This window comes from Nicotiana tabacum, chromosome 11, assembly GCF_000715075.1.
Source record: "Nicotiana tabacum cultivar K326 chromosome 11, ASM71507v2, whole genome shotgun sequence".
In the NCBI taxonomy this organism is placed as follows: Eukaryota; Viridiplantae; Streptophyta; class Magnoliopsida; order Solanales; family Solanaceae; genus Nicotiana; species Nicotiana tabacum.
The window spans coordinates 75,781,051-75,805,611 of NC_134090.1; the positions used below are offsets into that span (position 1 = coordinate 75,781,051).

Consider the following 24,561-nt stretch of genomic DNA (forward strand, 5'->3'; position numbering starts at 1 on the left):
ATGTTTCGTTTTGCAACGTTTATCTAAACCGTTCCAATAGATATATCTATTGCAACGAATCTTGGAAAAAAATTCAATTGGAACGGTCTCGTTTGGACATAATTTTTAATTTTTTTTACTTTTTTTCGAAATCAATGTTTGGCCATAAATTTTCCAATTTTAACTTGATGATGAATTTTTGAATTTTTCGAAAATTTGAAAAACTCCAAAAATATGTTTTTGAAAATTTTCAATCAAACCACTCACAAAACTTCAAAAACAACCTTAAATAATATTCATGTCCAAACACAACTCTAAGAGCCCGTTTGGACATAAGAAATTTTCCCCCTTTTTTCGAATTATTTTTATTTTTTTTCCGAAATCATTGTTTGGTCATAAAATTTTCAATTTTCACTTGAAGATGCATTTTGGAATTTTTTGAAAATTTGAAAAACTCCAAAAAACCATTTTTCAAAATTTTCACTCAGATTACTCACAAAACTTCAAAAACAACCCAAAATTATATTCATGTTCAAACACAACTAATTTTCAAATACTATTTTCACTTGAATTTTATTTTTCACTTTTTTTTTTAGAATTTTACAATTTTTATGTCCAAACGCCCACTAATTTTCAAATATCATGTTCACTTAATTTTTTTTTTTTTTTTTTTTTTGAAAATTTACAATTCTTATGTCCAAAGTCCAAACGCCCGCTTCATGTTCCCCTCAATTTTCGGTGAAACCCGCCAAAAACCTCTTCTTTCACCTTCTATTTTTTTTTTCTTTACTTATCAATAATTTTCTTTTACGTAATAAATAAAAAATGAGAGCCAATTTGGCGTTCATACTATTTATGCGTGATTGAGATTTCTATAATTTTTCAATTAGGGTTTCGATTAAAATTATAACTTGAAAGAAGGAGAAGAAGACGAGAGGTTGACGCTAAGAAAGAACCAAAACACAACCAAAGTTTCTTCCATCTCTTCGCTGAAAATTGTCGCTGGTAGTTGTGGGAGACACCATCGCTGTAAGTTCTTTTATTTTTTATTTATTTATAAATTTGGGATAACCACATTCGTTGGTTGTGTGTTTGAATTAAGCTTTCAGTTTTAATGTTCCTTGTTACCCTAGTCTTTGATTTTTATTTTTATATTTGGGGGTATTTGAGCAATATAGTCTGATTGAATGCGTACAAACAATTCTTATGGGCTGTTCATATCTTGATTTACTTTCTAGTATTATTTGAATTGATATGCTTTTCTGGAGTTTACATGTTTTGACAATCAGTTGGGTCTGCACAAGTAGTTTAATTATGTTTCTGGAATCACATTTTAAAGTTTAATATTGCAAGATCGAATGTAATTGAGTTTGAAGAGGTCCCAGTAGAACTCTACAGATCCCGATTTTGTTCTCCTGAATTTGAAACTTCAAACCTGTATTTTCTATTTCGTATTTCTCATTTTCTCTATCTGGGGTAAGAGTTACTTGAAAAAAAACTAGAGATTGACTATTCAGTTTACGATCAGAAGCTCTCAGTTCAATCCTCCATCAGCTGTCCATGTTACCCATAACTTCAATCTACTGTGCTTTTGGTTATTGTTGGCTTTCTAATTAAGCTTTTGTTAGTGAACTGTTATGTGGACTTTCATTGTAAGTCCATGTATGATAACCCCTATTTCTTATACAAAAATTAAAATTCTTTTTTACTTTTATAAAGGATATAATCTTTACTCTAATCGAGTTAAAATACTTTTATTGGCTTTCTTGATGGCATTCCTAAGTTTTTTAGTGAGTATATTATTTAACCTATTTATGTCACAATTTCAAATTCCTCCAAACAATAAATCTTGTAAATTTTTCTTGGTTCAAGTAACGATCATTCAATTAAGTGAAAATGACTCTTATCTATATCTAAGTGTGATGAAGAATTCTTAAAGTATCTCAAGGATATATTTGCTTCAAATCTATTAGTTCTCTTTCTTTGCCTTAGATTTTTGAGCTCTCTTCCTTGAATGTTTTGCTTTTCAGTTTTCTTTGGATCTTGAAACTAAGTTTCGAATTCCTTTTTGCTAGCTTTCTTTTAGGTTACTTGCATTTTTTGTCTGGTTAAGCGATTTTTTTTTGGCCGGTATAAAATACTTATGTCTAAGTTGCTACGATTTTTGGTTAAATGTGGAGATTTTACAACTATAGAATGATGTTGAGGTAGAGAGGTAATTTGATTTAATTATCTGAAATGTCTATACTTTGTGTCCTGTTTGTTCTTTCAGTATAAATGGATTAACCCGCCTTTAGTAAACCATTAAAAGTAGCAACTTCTGATTGATAAAACATACTATTTGCTTAGTGTTCTGGTTAAGTTAAGTAAATGGTTAGGCATGACCTTTTTCGTTACTGTAGGAATTTTGCAATCAGACTATTTTTCATCTAATGAAAGACTATTTTTTGTTGTAACTCTCTTTCTTTTATGATAATATATAGTTAAATTTTTATACTAAATATATCATACATGGCCAAATCAATCGCCTTTTTCTTTCCTCCTTTTTTCGAGTTTGATCACTTTTTTCAAAAAATACCTTTAAATCACTTTGTTGTTGTGATCTTTCTTTTATTCTGAGGGGAAATCATGGATGTAGCTTCCATATATATATTCAATACTAGTTTCGTATATGTTCCGATTATGTATTATTTGTGAGAAATTAAACTGATTTAAGGTTAGGACCTTATGAGTCTATTTCAGTCAATTCTCAATTTAATCTTCTAACTATGGTTCTAAGAAGGATGAATAGTCACTTTAGTTCCAACAAAAATTAAACTTCACTGTCTTTCTTTCTTTTCTCGGTTTTATGCTGTTTTTTTTGGTTCAATTTTAGCGTGTTATCTCTTGTCCAACTGGTAGATATCTTCCCTCTCTGCTTCATTCGTGCTGAATATGCAGTTTACATGAGTACGTAATTCATACCACTCCCTGACCTTAAAAGGGGTAGCAAACACAACATTTTAGGTTTTCATGAAAATTACATAGGTCGGTTGCTCTGTATTTTTTTTGCTAATAAAGTTATTTTAAAAGAAGCTCAGTAGAAATTCATCAACCTTGATAAGAATAGAAGAATGATAACATTATAACTTTAGAGGTTTGTTATCGGATTGAATATTAGAAACAATGTTAACAAACAATTCTCATTATAAAAGTTCAGAAGTTAAGCAGTGTATGGTAAACAATGCTTTGACACATGTTTCGGAGGCCTACTATTATTCACTGATTTTTTTTCTAATAAACAATGCTTTGACACATGTTTTGCCTTTAGCCTTTCTCTCAACTGCAATAAGGGAATAGTACCAGTAAGTAGTAATACAGCTGCTGAAGGGCAGAATTCCCCTGTAAGATTAGATGTTTATTTCCATAATCTTAATTTTATATTGCAAAAATTGATCTAAATCAAGAATATTCAGGACAGGACAATAGGAAAAAAAGAGATGAGGTTTGGGTGATTAGCTCCAGCCAAAGGGTTAAACAAGTCTAAATTCCAGCCTTGATTTAAACAAGAAAACAAACGACAAGCTTCTTTGCTTAGTCTTTCTCTTTCCTGATTTGGCAGCTAATGCATATTTATTCTGATTTGCAAAAAAAAATAGAAGTTTGACTGATCCTATAGTGATTATAATGTGGTTTATCCTTACCATTCTCAAAAAAATTAGTGATCATGATGTGGTTTGTAAAAATGTGATGCGAACATTCTGAACATTCTGAACATTCTTCAGTACAGGGGGAATTTCACCTGTAAATTGCCCAATCAATTTTTTGGATTTTGTTAGCTCCCTGAACTTAGCTTAGCCAACATTGTACTTGAGCTAGCATTGCTTTTGTTTGTTGTAACTACTTTGCATCTTCTTGATGCCTTTCAATGATAATGCTCTTACTTAAAAAAAAACATTGTTCAGTCAGTATGTAGGAATGGAAATGCTGTATTTGGAGAATGTAAATTTAGCTGAAACAACTGATGCTGCTTTTTGGTTGCGCAAAGAGGCTTGTAAAGAGATTGCCAATATCTTGTCAGGATGAACAGCGCCATGTCAGCGCCGAGGTCAATGTTGCTATGTCACAGAGGTGGGTAAGAACAATGTGGTTTAACTTTTCTCTGCTGGATCCGTATAATAGTACTGCAAACATTTATCTAAATTCTTCTTCTTTGACTGAAGATGTGTGGCAAGACATCTATCTAACATTGTTTAGATTTTAATTGCGGACATTAATTTGAATTTCTAAGGCATACAAAGTTCAAACATGGAAATGATATTCCATGGTTTTTTTAATTGCTAGTAACTCTTGTTCTTTCTTGGCTAGGTGATAAAGAACTATATTAGTTTTGATAATTAGGTAATAAAGAACTATAAGAGTTAAGGGAAGCATTTTGCATGCTGGTTAAGTTTTTCCCCAGATAATAAGGCATAATTAGTTCAATTGGAGAAAAGTACCTAGCCTACACCATTATCAATAACATACCCAGCATACACATAGATATTGACAAGCATGTGGGCTAAGTTACTTGGTTGCAGCTTGAATTGCATCCCCTAACAGGTTTTCTCTCATTGAGCAAAAATCTTTTCTCGGATTTGCTGCTTTTCTGCAAAATGCTGATGGAGCACGCAGTCCTTTGTGAGAGGACATCTAACAAATATAAGTGAAACAGGTGGAGTACTCAAACTGAAATCACAAACACCGAATGATGTATATAATACAATTGATAGGACAACTTCAAATGAAGTAAGGCCTCAAGTACTGACAACCTGTAGTTCCGTTGGTTTGAAGGAACTATTCAAACTTTAATCACATGGCCATCAATCATAAACTTCATCCGTATGTAGTGCTGGCAAAATTTCAATTCTTTTGACAACTGCCCAACTGTATATGGGTTGGGTGAGTGATTTTTGTCACTTGGGTAAAATATGGCTTAACCCATTTAAACCACAATAAATATGAGTGAACGGGGCAACCCATTTCCCCTATTCTAGGTGTAAATAAAATCTGATTCTTTTACTTCTCTTATGCTCTCTATCTACTTGGGGAATGGAGACCTCACCAGCTCATCCTCCTATGTCGAGTGGTTCATCGTGAGCGGAATTTATAGGGGAGAGGGAATTTGACTAGAGACACGTGGCTCATTATGCATTGCTAGATCATAAGGTTTAGAAATCTGATGGTGTAAGGCAATCTGCGCCGTTGATTTCTAGTGATATGAGCCTGATTGAGGTCCTTTTGATAGTGTTGAGGAAGAACATAATTTACTGATTAGAATCTTCAATATCAGATTAATATTGCTAATGATATCTTTTTCTGCTTCTTGATCTGATATGTTTGCATATTAGAGAACATCTAAACAGTTGAAATTCATATTGCAAAAAGGGGTTTTGGGCGTTGAGGTCTGAATTTGGAAATTTGTTTTTAGATGACATTTGTTGGTTATACTTTTGAATAAAAGAGTGGATTTGATTCATAGGATGATTCTCCTTTTCCATTTCTTCCTTTTAATTATTTTTATTTATTTTTGCCTTCATTTTTCATTTTTCGCTTCACTTTGCCTTCATTTATTGAGCATTTAATTTGAGACTGCAGATACATCTAAAAAGAAAGAGGTATTTCGCTAGTTCTTGTCCAGCACCAGCTTTTTCTCGACTCTACAACTATAAAACAGATGATATTTTGTCCTTTTTTTTTGGTTTGTTTTAGTTTATGAATAGCAGTAGGATACATCTGGTCTCTCTTAAGTGTTGGCAAGTTTTACAATTATGTGTGAATTTTGGAATTACTCAAGTTTTGGACTTTTGGTTATAATAAGACCAATCTATAGTTTTTGTTTTGCAGCGCAGAGGTTTACTTAAGCTAAAAAGCTGAAGGTGCAAAATATATGGTTGACCCATATAATCCATCACTCTACCCATTTTCAACCCGTATTGAATATGGGCAGGTCGCACAAACCCAACCCAATCTGCTCACTTACGAGCACTATTCATATGATACAACAAGTTTCATCCATAGGTAGTGACACCAGTTACAGAAAATCTTATACCCCATCGGGAACCTAAACCATTGTAATTAATATTTGCTAGATTCTCAATGTTATGGTGGTAAGTCGTCCTAGATTATTTTAATAACTTCTGAGAAGCTACCCTAAGCACTGGCTAGATGGGGATAATGAACCTACCCTCAAGCTGTTGTCAAGCACAAGCACCAATGTGTTTCATTAAAGCTTATCAATTCATATTAACATAAATTGACATAATTTTGTTCCTTATAAACAAATAACTTGAATTGACACTCGCAGCCATGTACATAAGCTGCTACACCAGTCTGGACTGATAAATTCTGATACTAGTTTGTGATAACAATCTCAATCTTTAATATGTGAAAGACTTGCTGTATTTTACTTTTGATGGGCTAGACAAAATGAATGTTGTAGTAATGAAATGGAGAAGGGAAAAAAGGCAACGGAAAACAAGAGAAAGGGGAGAAATAAAGAAGAATAACAGAGCAAGAAGAAAGAGAAATAAAGAGAGAGAGAGAGAGAGAGAGAGAGAGAGAAATAGGAGAGTGGAGGAGAGAGGGAGAGATAAAGGGTAAATGAACGTGAAGGAGGAGGAAGTAGGGAGAGAGAGATTGTGTAGAATCAGTTCAATTCGACAAGTTATCTGTCCTTAATAAAATATGCAGGTCGTACCTATATAATAGGCAACCCAATAAGTTATAACTCTTGAAACAATAGGTCTCTAAGATAGATATGAGCTAATTCAAACTAAGATTTAAACAAAATCAAACAAGAAACAGGGATTAGGCTATATGTTACGAGCTAAGTCAAATGTTTTGTTCGCGGAAATCAGAATTAATGCTATAATTAAAAATAGAACACAACATTTAGCAGAACAGAGACTTCGAATTTCCTTAGTGAAAAGGTCGAGGGATATAAAAACGACTACGGCATCCTTCTAGCCCACACATGATCCACTGAAAGAAATGTAAATAGTATGCAATGCAACTCTTTGTAAACACTGTCCATTCCTTTTCCTTTACCTCACTGAAACCAATTATGTAACTGCCACAAACTCCAAAAGAGCAGGTGGGCCGAATCTCATTGGAATTCTTGCACATATAAGAATTGAAACTTAAAAATTTTACAAGACCTTCTCAACTGTTGGAGTTGATTAGTGTTTAGACTACCGTGAACATAAGAACCATTTGAATGTCTTAATTTTCAAGGGTTCTGAATGAACAAGTTATGACAAAAGGATGAAGTGATGAATTGGTCGAATATGAGTTTCAAATGCAAGTGTCTTGATAGTTGGGTATGGTCTCAAGAAGCCAAAGAGAGTCTTAGATTGTTCACCTCTTTCATTTAAGTTCTGAAAGAAGTGAATAATTGAAAGAAAAAAGATTCATATCCCAAGATTTGTAAGTTGGGAAGCATCGGAACATGTAGATTGTCAAGATATATGCACATCCTAGGAGTCCTCTTGAAATTTATGGTGTATGTATCCTTTAGGATAAAGTTGGGATCATAGAAGGATATTAGTGATGATTTTGATAGCAAATATTTTAGTCATTCAAATGCCTACAGTCTGATTTACAAACAAAGTATGTCTCATTTACACTTAAGAAGAATTTTACCGTCTCAAATTCTATTAATTTAGGTAATTTGTTCGCATACCTGGTTGCAGTGCTTAACCCAATAGATCTAGCTTTTGAAGGAGGGTAGTCATTATGAACTCTCAGATGTAACTATTAAGTCTAGCCTCAAAATCTACCGCATACACATTAGCTCCATGTGATCTCTAACATCAATTTGTGTATTCTGCATGTTATCTTGAGGAGCTTATAATTCAATTGTTTATTTATTATCCTATTTGCATTAGTGGTGGCTTCAACTTCCCATTCTGTTCTTTATATTTTCATGGCATGTTGACTACTGATATGATGTTTTCTTCTTCCTATTGTACTTTCCAAAGAGAGGGGAAGAATTCTAACATGTAATCTTTGGGTCTTCGTATTGATTTCATTTTCGGCTTTGTCTCTGCAGATTTTTACTGTCGTTCAAAGGTGGGCGTTCCACAAAATCTCTACCATTCTTCTCTTTCTGTTGCAAGTTATACTCAAGTAGAAGTTGCAATGAGGTGTTATCAAATGGTGTTGCAAGAAGGAAAAAAGAGATAGACTTTGAGCATTTATTCAAATCCTGTACCAAAATCTACATTTTGAAGTGCCTTCATGCCCTTCTCGTTGTGTCAGGGAAGGCTCAGAGTATCTTTATCGGCACTAGACTTGGGAATCTTTATGCTCACTTGGGTGATGTTTCTTTGTCTCTGAAGACTTTCTGCGTGATAGAGAATAAAGATGCTTATATCTGGAATTCCATGATATCATCTTATGTTCGTAATGGCAATTTCCGTGAATCTCTGAATTGTTTGAATGAAATGTTGTCCACGGCTGATGTTAAGCCTGACTTTTACACTTTCCCTCCAGTGTTGAAAGCTTGCGGTAATATACTTGATGGTGCAAGAATACATTGCTGGGCTTCGAAACTTGGCTTAGAGTGGGATGTGTTTGTAGCTGCCTCCTTGGTGCATATGTATTGCCGTTTCCAATCATCTACTGTTGCCTTCAAAATTTTTAAGAATATGCCTTTTCGGGATATGGGTTGTTGGAATGCTATGATATCTGGATTTTGTCAGAATGGAAATGCTATAGAGGCATTGAGCCTGTTGAATGAGATGAGATTAGAGGGTATAAAAATGGATTCGGTGACTATCGCAACAGTACTTCCTATATGTGGGCAGCTTGATGATATTGTGCACGGGATGTTAATTCACTTGTATGTTATAAAGCATGGCCTAGAATTAGATGTCTTTGTATCGAATGCCTTAATAAACATGTACGCCAGATTTGGTGAGTTAAGACATGCACAAAAAGTATTTGATGATATGATAGTAAGAGATTTAATATCATGGAACTCTTTAATTGCTGCATATGAGCAAAATAATGTACCTGAAAAGGCACTGAAATACTTTCATGAGATGATGGTAAATGAGATTCAGCCTGACTTGTTGACGATAGTGAGTTTAGCTTCTAGTACAGCTCAGACCAAAAGTTTCCATTGCTGCAGATCAATTCATGGATTTATATTGAGGAGATGTTGGATTCAGGAGGACGTTATTGTGTGTAATGCTGTTGTGGATATGTATGCAAAATTGGGTTTTATTCATTGTAGTCGTAAGGTTTTTGACGAGATGCTGGTTAAGGATGTGGTGTCCTGGAACTCAATGATCTCAGGTTATGCTCAAAATGGTCTTGCAAGTGAGGCTATTGAACTTTACAACATGATGAAAAAATGTGATGACGTAGCACCAAACCAAGGAACTTGGGTTAGCATTTTGCCAGCTTATGCTCATCTAGGTGCGTTGCGAGAAGGAATGAGGACTCATGGGCATGTTTTCAGAGTAGCTCTGAATTTGGACGTCTTTGTTGGTACCTCCCTCATTGACCTTTATGGTAAATGTGGAAGACTGGATGATGCCATGTCTTTGTTTTACGAGGTGCCTAGGATGATTACAGTCCCTTGGAATGCCATAATATCATGTCATGGTATTCATGGAAATGGCAGGGTTTCTCTGAAACTATTCAATGATATGCTGGGTGAAGGTGTTAAACCAGATCATGTAACATTTTTATCTCTATTGTCAGCTTGTAGCCATTCAGGATTAGTTGATGAGGGTAAAAGATACTTTCATATGATGGAGCAAGAGTTTGGCATCAAACCTGTTCTAAAGCACTATGGTTGCATTGTTGATATGTTTGCTAGGGCTGGGCGCCTAGAAACAGCATACCGTTTTATAAAAAGCATGCCTTTGCAGCCTGATGCTTCAGTTTGGGGTGCTCTTCTAGGTGCATGTCGAATACATGGAAATGTTGAGTTGGGTAAATTGGCTTCAGATAATTTGTTTGAAGTTGACCCGGAAAATGTTGGGTACTATGTCGTGTTGTCTAACATCTATGCTAATTATGGGAAATGGGAGGGGGTGAATGAAGTGAGATCATTGGCTAGAGACAGGGGGTTGAAGAAGACTCCTGGATGGAGCTCAATTGAAATGAACAATAAGATTGAAGTCTTTTACACAGGAAATCAATCTCATCCGCAGTGCCATGAGATATACGAGGAATTAAGTATTTTAACTGCTAAGATGAAGACCCTAGGTTATACTCCAGACTATACTTTTGTATTACAAGATGTTATGGATGACGAAAAGGAACAAATCCTTACCAGTCATAGTGAGAGATTGGCTATTGCTTATGGAATTCTTAACACTCCTCATAGAAGTCCTTTACGGATCTATAAAAACTTGCGGGTTTGTGGAGACTGCCACAATGTGACTAAACTTATTTCTAAGATAACAGAGAGAGAGATTATTGTGAGGGACTCTAATCGCTTTCATCACTTCAAGGATGGTGTTTGTTCATGTGGGGATTACTGGTAACATGTGCCCATAATTCTGGACAGAAATTTTGACCTTTAAGGTTGATATCGTTATGGTATAGGTGCTGCAGGAAATTTATTTGTTCTTCTCATGCTGCTGTCCTGTCCTGTGAATGTCTGTAATGGAACAGAGATTTTATGAAGGCAATTCTTTCGTTCTTTTAAATATTTACTTTTCTCTAGTGGGTGTATTTGCATAACTGTCATTTGATACAATTAAAGTTAGAAATTTTAGACTCTTTTAAATCACCCTAACAAATTCTCTCTTCGAAACAAGAGTACGTATCTATTTTTTGACATTTCTAAGTAAACTAAGTTTTCTAAAATTAATTGATATGCTTGTCTACTGTGAGGCAGTACCTTTTAAGAATTTGTCTGCCTGAGAAATGTGGGGCATATTAAAAAAGAAAATCAGGAAATGGAGCTTTCACTCGTATCATTACTTTCTATATTTCCTATTGCAGACTGGACAGATTCATGTACTGTATATCCGTCCCTTGTTTGTGCTGGTCCTGCTGACCAACTCAAACACTATTTATGCTTCAATTCACCAGCTCTGCAGAAGAGAATACTATTGAATTTGCTGGTAAGAATTTTGTGACTGCATTTTGTAGCGTATTTGGATGTAGAAGTCTGAAATTGTTTGTAAATTTCATGCACAGATGCTAACTCATGCACTTGAGTTGCGCCTTTTGATCTCCTCTTCCTTAACTTCTCTGCTTCCACAACTGCTGGCACAAAATCGGAGTTCTGCAGTCTGTTGTAGGCTATATTGGTTGAAGAATTGTTGCTAGGGGAACCACTGATATTGCACTGCGATGAAGGCACGTGGTTAATTTCGCGAGTAAAATGCTTAATGTAAGATGCTGTGGCCCTCTTCTGTTCTCTTTTTCTTGTAAATTGCAGGACAATGCATCCCTAGGTTACTATAAACTTCAGGTTCATTTGCTGGAAGGATTGCTTGATAAGCCTGCATGGAATTGAAATACACTCCTCTGGCATTTAAGCTGTAGAATTGTGTTTCATCAGTTCTATATGAATGCTGTCTCTTCAAGCCTTTCCCATGTGGCAAGCATGTGCTGCTGCTGCAGGTGGAACAATTCGAGCTCTGTGGTGTCATTTGTAGTATGCTTGCCTGTTTATCACGAGTTAAATCTGAAAAATTGATTCTATAATTTCCTCTTGTGCTTTCATTTTGATTACCAACCATGACTTCATCATGATTCCAGCCAACCTTGTCCAGAGATGGAGAACCAAGGGATTGCACTTCATGCTGTGACAAGTAATTTCTCAGCTCCTGGTTCCGGGAACAGTTGATGTTATAAGTTGTTCCCACTACTGTCTTTTCATTGGGGGCTTCCATACCTTGTCCAAATTGTGCAGTTGATTCGGTTTGATTCACATGCAAATCCAAAGTTGAGGGCCTGTATGATGAGTTTTCATCACTTGCTTGTCTTTCAAATTCAAAATTCAACCTTCTCCTGCAGGATTTTCTAGGAGAAACTTTTTTCAGATAAGTTGTTCCACTGCTCCCCTCTTCAGAGGGTTTTTCTGTGCTCTTCTTAACTTGATTTCTTCTGACGTACTTCCTCTTTGCTGGTGGGGCTTCTTTGGAACTAGGAGTCTTTCCCTCATCAATTGTATTGTTTAACTCTTCAGCAGAAGTGGGTGCAGGGCTGCCAACCTTGTTTCTTCGGACATACTTCCTCTTTTCTGTTTTTGTCTCCACTGAACCAGGCTGCTTTTTGGTTCTTGGTTTAGGAGTCCTTTTAGGCTTGCCTTCTACAACCACCTTGGGCCTGATTTACTGAGTATGAAGAAGCTGTCTGTGTTTTTTGAAACCATTCATTGAATTTGTGTATGTCTCATGAAACTTTTGATATTAGGTCATGCGAATGGGCTAAAGCCTAAACATATTGCTTATGATTTTACCCCGTGCTGTGTAAGTAGCTGATATCTAGGACTTGTATTCTGGAGTCTCGAACATGTAATCTCAAATGCTTTACTGACTTCTTTTGATGTTCTTAAATGGTTGCGCCTGGAGACGTCCAGGCATTTTCCCCCTTTACTCCCTACTCCCGACAAAATCAAAAAACAAAAATGAATAAGAAAAGAATTAAAAAAATCTAACCTATAACAATTGTCACCTGTTGAGTCCTTTTAGCTAACTCTTGGACTTTTTTTTTTTCTTTTTTTTTTCCGAAGTAGTTAGCTCTTGGACTTTTACTCATTGGACTTGTCTTCTCTTAGATTGAGTTTGAAGAGGTCTCATCAGAACTCTACAGATCCCGATTTTGTTCTCCCGAATTTGAAAACTTCAAACCTGTTTTTTCTATTTCGTACTTCTCATTTTCTCTATCTGTGGTAAGAGTTACTTGAAAAAAACTAGAGATTGACTAAGGGCTCTTCAATGTTAGTATGAGAAAAGTGCTCTGACTTGGGATATGTGCCTCCTATTTTTCTCTCTCTCTAACTCTCTTTCCGGTGAGCCCTCTCCCGTATCTAATGGGAGGGAAGACCTTTTTTGTCTCAGGGGATAAATCTTTTGAATTGTTCGAAGAAAGCGAAGGCTGGTACACATGGGTAGAGCGTGGTCGGAGATTTACAAGCAGAATTACAATAGACGAAGATAATCTCAGATGGGTATGTGAACAATTACAACAAGCTTCACGGGGATATGGGAACCTTTACAGGAGATGGGGAAGGAAGATTCAGACTTACCTTTACAGGGTTTATCAGAACTATAACAGTTATGGCAGATACATCAGAATTGAAACAAGAATGGGGGCTGGAAAAGCAGCAATCATAGTACCAGAGGCAGTTTACAACAGGGGATGGGGGGACATAGCAGGGAAAATTTTACAGTTCCTGGGGGAAGCTTCAAACAACAAATACAGGACAATCTCTGACTTGCAAAACAAGTCCTTTCTAACTGCTACTGCAATGTCATAATGGCCAAAGCTACAGGATGAGCGAAATGTGAAGGCCCCCAATGAAGTCACAGATGAGAATCTCCATTTTCTTTCGAAGTGCTTGGTCGGATGCTTCAATGACCCTTTCAACAAAAGCCCCAACACTGAAGTCATCCAAAAATGGTTCGTCACCAGATGGCAGGTAACGGCAGGCCTCAGAGTCACACCCATGACGCACAATAAATTTCTCTTTGAGTTTCCATCAAAACAAGAGGCTGCTAGAGTGAAGGCCGGTGACTGGTTTTGGAATGGCCGTCATCTTTCCCTCGATTGGTGGTCGCCAGTAACTGGAACCTCTCCGGTGAGTAAAGAGGTCAACCAAAGATGGGTGAAAGTTTTTGGAATTCCATTGCATGGCTGGACAATGAGCTCCTTTCAATACATCGAAGATCTATGTGGTGGGTTTGTTGGCATAGATCTGTGTAAAAAGTGGAGCTCTCATCTTTTTTGGGCTAGAATCTGTGTAAAAAGAGGAGATTTGGATCCCCCAAGAGAAGCAGACCGGTACTTGGCGATTTGAGATATAAAATCTCAATCTTGGAGGATCAGGTAGCCAAACTAATCACCTTTACCGGCGACGTTGCTACTGTCAAAGGAAGAAAGGAGGAAGTTGCAGACATGGCTTCCTCGAGTCAAGCGAAGGAGTCTATGTATTATCTAGTGGTCCAAGTCAAAGAACCCAGCGGTCACATTAACTTTAATTCAAATCTGATTAAAGTAGCCCCTATAAAAGTGGTTCCACCACGTCATCAGAAGCTTAACCCTAACCCTACCAGAAGACAAGGCAAAAAGGCTGTTAATAATTCGGGCCTTAAATTGGACCGTTCGTATTATTCTAAGGGGCCCAAGCCCAAGCTGAATAAAAGGGGGAAAGCCACAAGACAAGAATGGTTGGCTATCGGGCCAATTCTGGACCCATGCACATGTAAAAATAGCCCTATTAGACTTGAAAATTACTTCGATCCTCTTTCAGTCGAGATTGCAAATACAGAAGGCTCTAGAAAAAAGCAACAGTCTATGGGAATTGCATGTGATATTTCATCGGAAGCAGATGATGAAGCATAGCCGATGACCATGATCATTCCAAGACCTCCTCGGATTAAAGACTTCGAAACAGTAAGTAGCTCTGATGTAGAGTTCTCCTCCTGTGATACTCTTCTTCTTCCTTGGTCTGGAACGGGGTCTTCTTCATTGGTTCCATCTAATGATATCAACACCCCTGCTGTTATTGAGACATCAAGATGGACAAAATCTGTGTTGCTAAAGGCATGCAAAGCTTTTGGGATAAATGCTGCTGGGTTCGAACATGAGATCCTTGGCATGGTTCTTCAAATGGAACAGAGAAGACAAGAACAAATTCAAAAACAAGAACTTGCAATCAAGGCCAGTAAAAAGGGGAAGAAAAAACAAACTTTAGAACTGGAAAGATTGAAGTGGGGGATGAATTCAGATGGTAAGAAGTCGGGGGACAGGGACAGGACTTGCAAAGCATTTTCTGGATGAAGATCAAATCCTTAGTTGGAATGTGCAGGCCTCAATGAGGCAGATAAGAGGACTACAATCAAATCTTTAGTTCAAAAATGGAGAGCGGATGTAGTGTGTCTACAAGAAACAAAAGTGGAAGAATGGTCACCCGTTTGGATAAGACAAATATGGGGGGAACATATGGGTTGAATGGGTAGAGCTGAAATCAAAAGGGAGGAGTGGTGGTATTCTAGTGCTATGGGATAAAAGATACTGGGCAAACAAAGGGGTTCATCAGGGGCTATACACTATCTCTTGTATGTTTGAAAGTACACAAGAGCATTTTAGGTGGTGTTTTACAGGGGTATATGGGCCTCACACGAACCCAGAGAGGGAGGTTTTCTGGCATGAATTGGCAGCCATCAGGGGCATATGGGATGAGCAATGGGTGATAGGGGGTGATTTCATTGTGTGCAAATATGAGAGTGAAAGATACAATTGTGTTAGGAGGTCAAGGGCTATGAGATCGTTCACAACCACAATACAGGACTTGGATATCATAGATTTGCCTCTCTTGGGGGCTTACTATACATGGTTCAGGGGGGCAGAGTCTATGCAAGCATCCAGAATAGACAGGTTCCTAATTTCCCATGAATGGGATGAGAATTTTAATGCAATTAAACAACTAGCTCTGCCAAGAGTAGTCTCTGACCACAGGCCTTTACTTCTGGAGTGTGGGAATTGGGAAGCAAACCCCTCCTATTTTAAGTTTGAAAACATGTGGCTTCAAGTAGAAGGTTTTACAGATAACATCAAAAGTTGGTGGCAAAGTTACTCAATTGGAGGCAGTCCGGATTTCATCCTAATGCAAAAACTGAGAAGATTAAAGGACATCACAGAGTGGAACAGGGAGACCTTTAGTAAACTGGCAGCTCAACAAAATAAGCTACTTGAAGTCATAGTGAGAGATTGGCTATTGCTTATGGAATTCTTAACACTCCTCATAGAAGTCCTTTACGGATCTATAAAAACTTGCGGGTTTGTGGAGACTGCCACAATGTGACTAAACTTATTTCTAAGATAACAGAGAGAGAGATTATTGTGAGGGACTCTAATCGCTTTCATCACTTCAAGGATGGTGTTTGTTCATGTGGGGATTACTGGTAACATGTGCCCATAGTTCTAGACAGAAATTTTGACCTTTAAGGTTGATATCGTTATGGTATAGGTGCTGCAGGAAATTTATTTGTTCTTCTCACGCTGTTGTACTGTCCTGTGAATGATGAATCCCGAACTCTATAATGGAACAGAGATTTTTATGAAGGCAATTCTTTCGTTCTTTTAAATATTTACTTTTCTCTAGTGGGTGTAGTTACATAACTGTCATTTGATGCAAGTAAAGTTAGAAATATTAGACTCTTTTAAATCACCATAACAAATTCTCTCTTCGAAACAAGAGTACGTATCTATTTGTTAGTTTTAAGGTCTTACCAGACATTTCTAAGTAAGCTAAGTTTCTAAAATTAATTGATATGCTTGTCTACTGTGAGGCAGTGACATGCTCATTTTTTTCCATTTTCAAACTAATATATAATTTATCAATTACCTTTTAAGAATTTGTCCGCCCGAGAAATGTGGGGCATATTAAAAACGAAAATCAGGAAATGGAGCTTTCACTTATATCATTACTTTCTATATTTCCTGTTGCAGACTGGACAGATTCATGTACTGTATATCCGTCCCTTGTTTGTGCTGGTCCTGCACTCCTGCTGACCAACTCAACCACTGTTTATGCTTCAATTCACCAGCTCTGCAGAAGAGGATACTATCGAATTTGCTGGTAAGAATTTTGTGATTTACTGAGTATGACAAAGCTGTATATGTTTTTTGAAACCATTCATTAAATTTGTGTATGTCTCATGAAACTTTTGATATTAGGTCATGCGAATGGGCTAAAACCTAAACTTATTACTTATGATTTTACCTCGTGCTGTGTAAGTAGATCTCGAACATGTAATCTCAAATGCTTTAGTGGCCTTCTTTTGATGTTCTTAAATGGTTGCACCTGGAGATGTCTAGGCATTTTCCCCTTTTACTCCCTACTCCCGACAAAATCAAAAAACAAAAATGAATAAGAAAAGAATTAAAAAATCTAACCTATAACAATTGTCACCTGTTGAGTCCTTTTAGCTAACTCTTAGACTTTTTTTCTTCTTTTTTCTGAAGAAAACTCTTGGACTTTTACTCATTGGACTTTGATGTCTTCTCTTAGATTGAGCCCGATATTTCTTTCAGGTACTGTTTATGCTATTTTTTCCTTTATAGTCAAGGCTTCATGTTGTGCAAGTGTATCTGTGCTCTTTCTTCCTTTATTGTCAAGGGCTTCATTTTGTACAAGTGTTATTTGTTCATGCACATCTACCATTTTAGAATTATGTAATTAAGGGACTCTTAGATTTTTATGCCTTTATTGTAATTGGAAATACTTGAACTTTGCTAACTTCTTGGTTAGTTGATCGATTTATCTCCTGCTATGGCAAATGGAATGGAATCTCAGATGAGTTAAAGAACTCTTAGAATTAATGAAGATTTTGGGGACAACTCAGATCGGCGACAGAGAAATTTCACTGAAGATCTACAGTATGAGGAAGCTCTCACCGTCAACACTCATGCGCAGGAGCTTGAACAAGTCAGAGGAGAGATTGTTGATGGTCCCGAACAAAGTGCGATGTTAGAAATTTGCTACCTAGTCAAAAATTAGGAGAATACATCTATTAATTCGGAAGATCTTCCGACAGAAATCCTCATGTTGCCATGGAACGAGGAGGGGCCGGGCTACAAAGAAATGTAAAATCTTGAAGTGGGTCATCTGGACTATTTCGTTAGAGAGAAATCATAAGTGTTTTGATGGAAAGAAAAACATATTGCTTTTGTAAAAGATAGATGTTTAGTACTTGTATTTTTGGAACAGGGGGGATACAGTGAAGGATTTAGGGAACCTTATGTATTTAATTGACTCCTTAAGAGCTGAATATGAGTTGATTATCTCCTCTATTTTGTACCTCCTAGGTACTTATATATATACATATATGATGCTGTCATTTAATCTTCGCAGGTTCCACGTTTCACTATCTCTATTGCGGTGCACAGCCCTTTACAAACAACTGTTCGATACCCCGCACCGGTGAAATCTTACCTACATCGGGTGTTTATACCAAATCAATACATATATGACATGTGTTTTGTATATGAATTTTAATCATTTAACCATGGTAAATTATATGCATTGTCATCTTCTTAGTCTTTATGTGAATCACGTGAAATGCTCTAGCAAGTTCCTCCTCCATCTCCTCCGATGCCATTCATGATCCACCTCTAGTCTTCTCTTCCGAACCAAGTTCTTCTAATGTGGATCTTACGTGAGTTATTCAAGTGCTCACCCAAATTGTAGCATCCCAAGGTCAATAATTTTAGAAAGAATTACAAGAAAATATACGTGACTTCACACCATAATAAAAAATGGCCCATATTTTTTAAGTTTTATCTAATCTAGTCCATATTTTACATATTTTGAAAGTACTAGCAAATTCAAAATCTGTGTTCTTACAACCATTGCTTCTAAAAGTTATGGAGTTAAATATGTATTCTCACAACCATTGCTTTCACTCTCTTTTCTTCTCACATCTTCTACATATGCTTCAAGGGGTCATGTATTTTCTGCTTCTCCCCTTTGTCATCTGATTGCCTCCCCCTGTGTCACCTGGTTGCAATGTAAGAAAATTAAAAAGTAGAAGTCCACCATTGAAGGTCATTCAAAGCTTTGCTTTCGAAAATATGATTTTTTGAGTTTGTTAGTTGTTTGGACTGGGTGTTGTTCCAATTGATTGAAAATATCAAAAGGAGTTCAAAATTTAAATTTGAAGTGATTTGGAGTAGATTTGAGTTAAATTTCAGAAAAGACGCAAGGAAGAAGACGAAGTCAGTTTTTTGTATAATCTTATATAATAGTGTATATGAGTGTATAAACACATCTTATACACTATTATACACTTTTATACACCTTTATACAAACGTTTGTAGACGAACTTCCTCCACGATTTGCAGTTGCAATTCTTGTTCAAAAGCAGTCCAAATCTCCATTAAATGACTTCAAATGTTATATACAACCTCCTTATACTATTTCTAACAAGTTTAAATGATACCCACTCTAGGGGTGGGCATCGATCGGTTCGGGTCGGTTGTGAATGTTATCGGTTATGGGGTATCAGTTAGTCGGTTGTCGATCTTTATCAGTTCGGTTATCGGTTTACCCGATAAAAATAAAAACTATCCAAAAAATTCATGTTTTTGTTATAAAAATCGTGATCATACTATTAAGAGAAAGGAATTGAAGTTTTGCTCTTAAGAAAAGAGAGATTAAATTTTAACTTAGAAAATAAAACTTTCTTTGCATTTGAAAATCCCAATGAATGATCTCAATTTTCAAAGTTATAAGTTAATAGGAATAAGGGATAAAACATTCAACAATCTAATTTTAGTAACTATCTCACTGCGGCCAGGCATGATTCACAAGAAGATAATAAAATCCTAATCTTGTAAATACTAAAGAACCAGTGTGATAGTAGGCGATATAGTTGATATTTACACCTTAATATGACCATACTTTGTTGTTGTTTTATAGATAAATTGCCAACAAAATGCTCTAAATAGTGTTCTCTTATTTAGCAGGGAATATTATATGAGAGGAAGCAACATGAAGTGTTTTGGAGGCGATAATGTGAAGAAAAACACCCACTCAAGAAGTACCCGAACACAAAGAAGCATAAATGGCCCGGGCAAGAAGGCCACCGCGACCGCGGTGGCACCGCGACAGGTTATTGAAGTGAGGCAGAAAGGTCAGCTTTCACCGCGGTCGACCGCGGTTGGCCGCGACCGTGGTGCACTGTTCACGCAGCTGGAAGTTTGAGGACCAAAGTGTAATTTCGGGAAAACTTTTGTAAAACCCTTATAAGCTTTAGAAACTCGCCCAACTGAAGGGGGAAGCTAATTTTAGACTACTTTTGGAGGAAGAACAAGTGTGAGAAGATCAACAAAACATTAAAGTTTTTCTATCTCCTTTTAATTCTTGCAATTTTACATTTTGAACAATTTAGTAGTTTTCTCTTGTTTTGTTATGAGTAGCTAAATACTTATCTAGGGTTGATGGAACCAATTGTTGGTTGAAGTTTTGACTCAAGTTGTTATAATCGAGCCAGATTTATGATATGATTGTTCAACTACGTTTTGTATGGTGATTAATTGAATGGGCCCTTGATTAATCGTGTTTAATTACCTTATATTGCTTGAGAAAGAGTATTAGGTTAGACAGCGGTTGAACAACACCACTTTTGGGTAATTGAAGAGATTCATTACTTGAACTTAAAAGTGGGTTTAGAGATAACAAAACTTTGGTGGGATACTTTAGAGTGGCATAACTATTGTCAGCTAGAGTAGTTCGAGAGAATGCGCTAGTAAATTATTGTAGTTTATCGAGAGAGAATTACGATAACCCATAGCTCTTAATCCTCATAGAGTATTATGGCGAGATTATAGCGGAAGAGTCAGGACCTAAACTAGCAATTGGGGAAATCACTGCCCTAGACCTTTTTACCATTGAATTATCTTTGTTTTAGCTTACCGTTGTTTTTAATAGTAGTCGAAGTAGTTAAACAAAAACCCAATCGTTATTGATCAAAAATCTTGCATCTAGAGATTGATTGAGTTGATAATAACATTGCCAAAAAGGGTAATAGATAGGTTAGTTCCCTGAGGATTCGATTCCGGACTTAAAAACCGGATTATATTTGCAGTGACTGCTTTGTCCTTTAAAAGGCATAGTTGGGCGTTATCAAGTTTTGGCGCCATTGTCGGGGAACTAACTGTGTTATTTATTACAACTTAAAAGTAGTGTTAAAATTATTAGTTCAAATCAAATTTCAAAGGTGTTAAACAATTTTCATTGAAATTCTAACGTTTTAACTCTTGTGGAATTCAGGTGTATGCCTAGAAATTCTTCGAGGACTGGAGAACTGCTTGTAGGACTTTCAAACCCCGAGAAAACATTCAGGGCATTGAACCGTGCCAACAGAAGGATCCAACAAACACAACAACCACACCAGCTTGAATTTGACATGGGTGACGTAGAGAACGTCAACGGAAACATCAGGGATGAGCCAGCTGACCCAAACATCAGAGTGGTGGCATCTCTTGTGCCAGAAGCTGCACTTAATGATTGGTCTCAACCCACAGCTGACAACTGCCATAGTTGTGCCCGCAATTCAAGTGGAGACATTCCAGATCACCAACAACATGCTGCATCTGCTGCAGAATAAGGGATTGTTCTCCGGGCTACACATTGAAGACCCTCAGCAACATTTGAAAAATTTTCTGTCAATTTGTGTGACTCAAAGGCAGCCAAATGTGACCCCAAAAGCTATCAAGCTATTACTGTTCCCGTTCTCTGTGATTGGGAAAGCTCAGACTTGGCTGAATTCGCTCCCAATAAATTCCATTGTCACCTGGGAGGAATTAGTAAAGCAGTTCCTAAATAAGTTCTACCCACCCAACATGACTGCAATGCAGATTGATGAAATATTGCAGTACAAGCAACAGCCGACTGAGACCTTGGAAGAAACTTGGGAAAGATTTAAAGGGATGCTGTTGAAGTGTCCTCACCATGACATTCCAGACCAGATGCTTGGCCAGAGATTCTACATGGGGTTAGCTGACAATCTAAAGGCCAATGTGGATTCTTAAGCTGGATGTGCATTTTTGAGTAAGACATTCACCGAGTGCAAAGTCCTTCTTGACAAGATATCCCAGAATTCGGGGTGGATGACTAGAGGTACAACACTGTCACCCATAGTGCATTCAATTCCTCTTGACCCAAATAATTTGCATGCAGAGAACATGACCACACTCATGACTCAGATGAGTATTTTGACAAAGAAGATAGATGAGATGGGTACCAAACAGGTGCATATTGTTGACACGACAAATGAAGGACTGTGTACACCCTGTGTTAATCAGTCTTATATGTGTTCATGGAGTGGAGAAGGTGAAAATCAAGGGGCAAGGGAAGATATGAATTATGTTAACAACTTTGGGGGTTAGAGACAAGGAGGACAACAGTGGAGACCGGGACCAAATCAGCAATAGACCTAACATGCCTCAGCCTGGGGGCATGCAAGTTCAAGGCCAAATGGTGCCATACCACTAGAGACAACATGGCTACCCACAACAGAACCAACAACAGTTGACATATCAACCACCTCCTCAGCAACAAGATAACAACATGGTAGAGATTAGGGGGATGCTCCAGCAACTCATTGGGACAAATGGTAAGATGTAAGAAAAGTTGGCAGTACATGATTCAACTATAAAGAACATTGAAACTCAGTTGGGGCAGTTGTTTATGGCTTTTAAAAACCGCCCCCAAGGAACATTGCCAGCGAACACAAATATTAACCCCAAGGAGCCAAACCCAAATCAGCTGATGGCAGTAAGTCTCCGGAATGGGAGAGATTTAGACAAAGAGCAGGAGGTTGCACAAGCCAGCAAAGAGACTACGCCATTCACTCCAATTCCTCTAGAGGTAGATGAACCATCAAATCTGACTAAAGTGGTGGTTGAACAGGGTCAAGATGAAAAGGGTAACGCTAAGGTAAATGAACAAGCTGCAGAGCAGGTGGTGCCTCTTATGCCACAGAACCCCAACAGAGAGAAGACAACAAACAGTGCACAAAGGGTGATACCAGCACCATTCCCTCAGAGATTGGTAAAACAAAAGAAGGAAGATCAATACAAGAAATTCATAGAGATGCTGCGTCAAATTCAGTTGAATATTCCTTTGATGGATGCCTTGATGGAGATGCCAGGTTATGCGAAGATGATGAAAGACCTAATGTCACAGAAGTTTGATTTTCAGGACCTATCCACAGTGACTCTGACGCAGACCTGTAGCGTAGTAGTGACAAAACCGATGACTCAAAAGATGTTAGACCCAGGTAGCTTCACTATTCCATGCACGATTGGAGTTATGCCTTTGCAAAGGCATTATGTGATTTGGGAGCCAACATAAATTTGATGCCTCTGGCTGTATACACCAAACTGGGCATTGGCAGAGCTAGATTGACTTCGATGCTGCTGCAGCTGGCTGACCGCACGGTAAAAAGGCCTACTGGGATTCTTGATGATGTGTTGGTGCAAGTGGGGAAGTTTGTGTTCCCTGCAAACTTTGTTATTCTAGACTGTCTGGTAGATGAGGAGATACCTATCATTTTAGGTAGGCCATTTTTGGCCACCGGGAGAGCACTGATCGATTGTGAGACTGGGGAATTAAAAATGAGACTGAACGATGAAGAAGTCATATTCAATGTTCAGCAATCTATGAGGAGACCTAGTGAATATGCTAATTGCTCTCTAGTGGAGGCAGTGGATGTGATTCTGCAAGAAGATGATGTGACCCTGACTGCTAAAGATCCATTAGAGGCATGTCTGACAAATTTAGAAGAGATGAATGGTGAAGGGTTAGCTGAGTAGGTCATGGCACTTGAAGGCCAAGGATTCTGGAAAAGGGACCCTCAGTTCGAGTCCCTTGAGTTAGAAAAAAGGGCTACACCTCCAGCAAAGCCATCAGTAGAGGAACCACCCAAGCTGGAGTTAAAGCCGCTCCCAGCTCACCTCAAGTATGTTTTCTTAGGCCCTGATTCTACTTTGCCTGTTATTATATCATCCGGTTTGCTAGATGTGCAGGTAGAACAACTCTTACAGGTACTGCAGGAAAGTAAGACTGCCATTGGCTGGACCATGACAGACATAAAGGGTATCAACTCAGCCTTCTGTATGCACATGATTCTCTTGGAAGAAGGGCACAAACCTTCCAGAGAACATTAACGAAGGCTGAACCCGAATATGAAAGAGGTAGTAAAGAAGGAAGTGATCAAATGGTTAGATGCGGGAATCATCTTCCCCATCTCTGATAGCAATTGGGTCAACCCAGTCCAATGTGTGCCGAAAAAGGGGGGAATGACTGTTGTGCAAAATGAGAACAATGAGTTGATCTCAACTCGCATAGTCATGGGATGGCGGATTTGCATGGATTACCGAAAATTGAATACAACCACCCGGAAGGACCACTTCCCCTTGCCTTTCATTGACCAAATGTTGGATAGGCTGGCCGGGCGATCGCACTTCTGTTTCTTAGATGGATATTCGGGGTACAATCAGATATCAATAGCCCCCGAAGATAGAGAGAAAACATCCTTACTTGTCCTTATGGCATCTTCGCCTTTCAGAGAATGCCTTTTGGGCTTTGCAATGCACCGACGACATTTCAACGGTGCATGTTAGCCATTTTCACAGACATGATGGAGGATATTATGGAGGTCTTTATGGATGATTTCTCTGTGGTGGGAGATTCATTCGAAGACTGTCTTCACAACTTAAGAAGAGTGCTCAAAAGATGTGTGGAGACAAATTTAGTGTTGAACTGGGAGAAGTGCCATTTTATGGTACAGGAAGGGATAGTCCTGGGACATTGAGTGTCCAGTAAAGGAATTGAGGTCGACCATGCTAAGGTTGACG

At 37.7% G+C, this 24,561-nt stretch overlaps 1 protein-coding gene across 13 annotated transcripts; it reads left to right on the forward strand.

Moving 5' to 3' along the window:
- The first annotated feature begins 705 nt into the window (after window positions 1-705).
- On the forward strand, window positions 706-17,998 carry LOC107765449 (pentatricopeptide repeat-containing protein At4g33990). Of its 13 annotated transcripts, none has more exons than XM_075225197.1 (9): window positions 706-1,008; window positions 3,924-4,089; window positions 8,051-10,645; window positions 10,966-11,087; window positions 11,164-11,359; window positions 16,648-16,777; window positions 16,876-16,931; window positions 17,164-17,232; window positions 17,450-17,998. In XM_075225197.1, the coding sequence occupies exons 2-3, from the start codon at window positions 3,983-3,985 to the stop codon at window positions 10,500-10,502; spliced, it is 2,559 nt and encodes an 852-aa protein (XP_075081298.1). In that variant the 5' UTR covers window positions 706-1,008; window positions 3,924-3,982; the 3' UTR covers window positions 10,503-10,645; window positions 10,966-11,087; window positions 11,164-11,359; window positions 16,648-16,777; window positions 16,876-16,931; window positions 17,164-17,232; window positions 17,450-17,998. The 13 variants fall into 13 exon arrangements, with proteins under 13 accessions (XP_075081298.1, XP_075081302.1, XP_075081294.1 ...); XM_075225201.1 differs by having other exon boundaries at window positions 17,495-17,998; XM_075225193.1 differs by adding an exon at window positions 11,731-11,783 and having other exon boundaries at window positions 16,876-17,998.
- The last annotated feature ends 6,563 nt before the right edge of the window (window positions 17,999-24,561 follow it).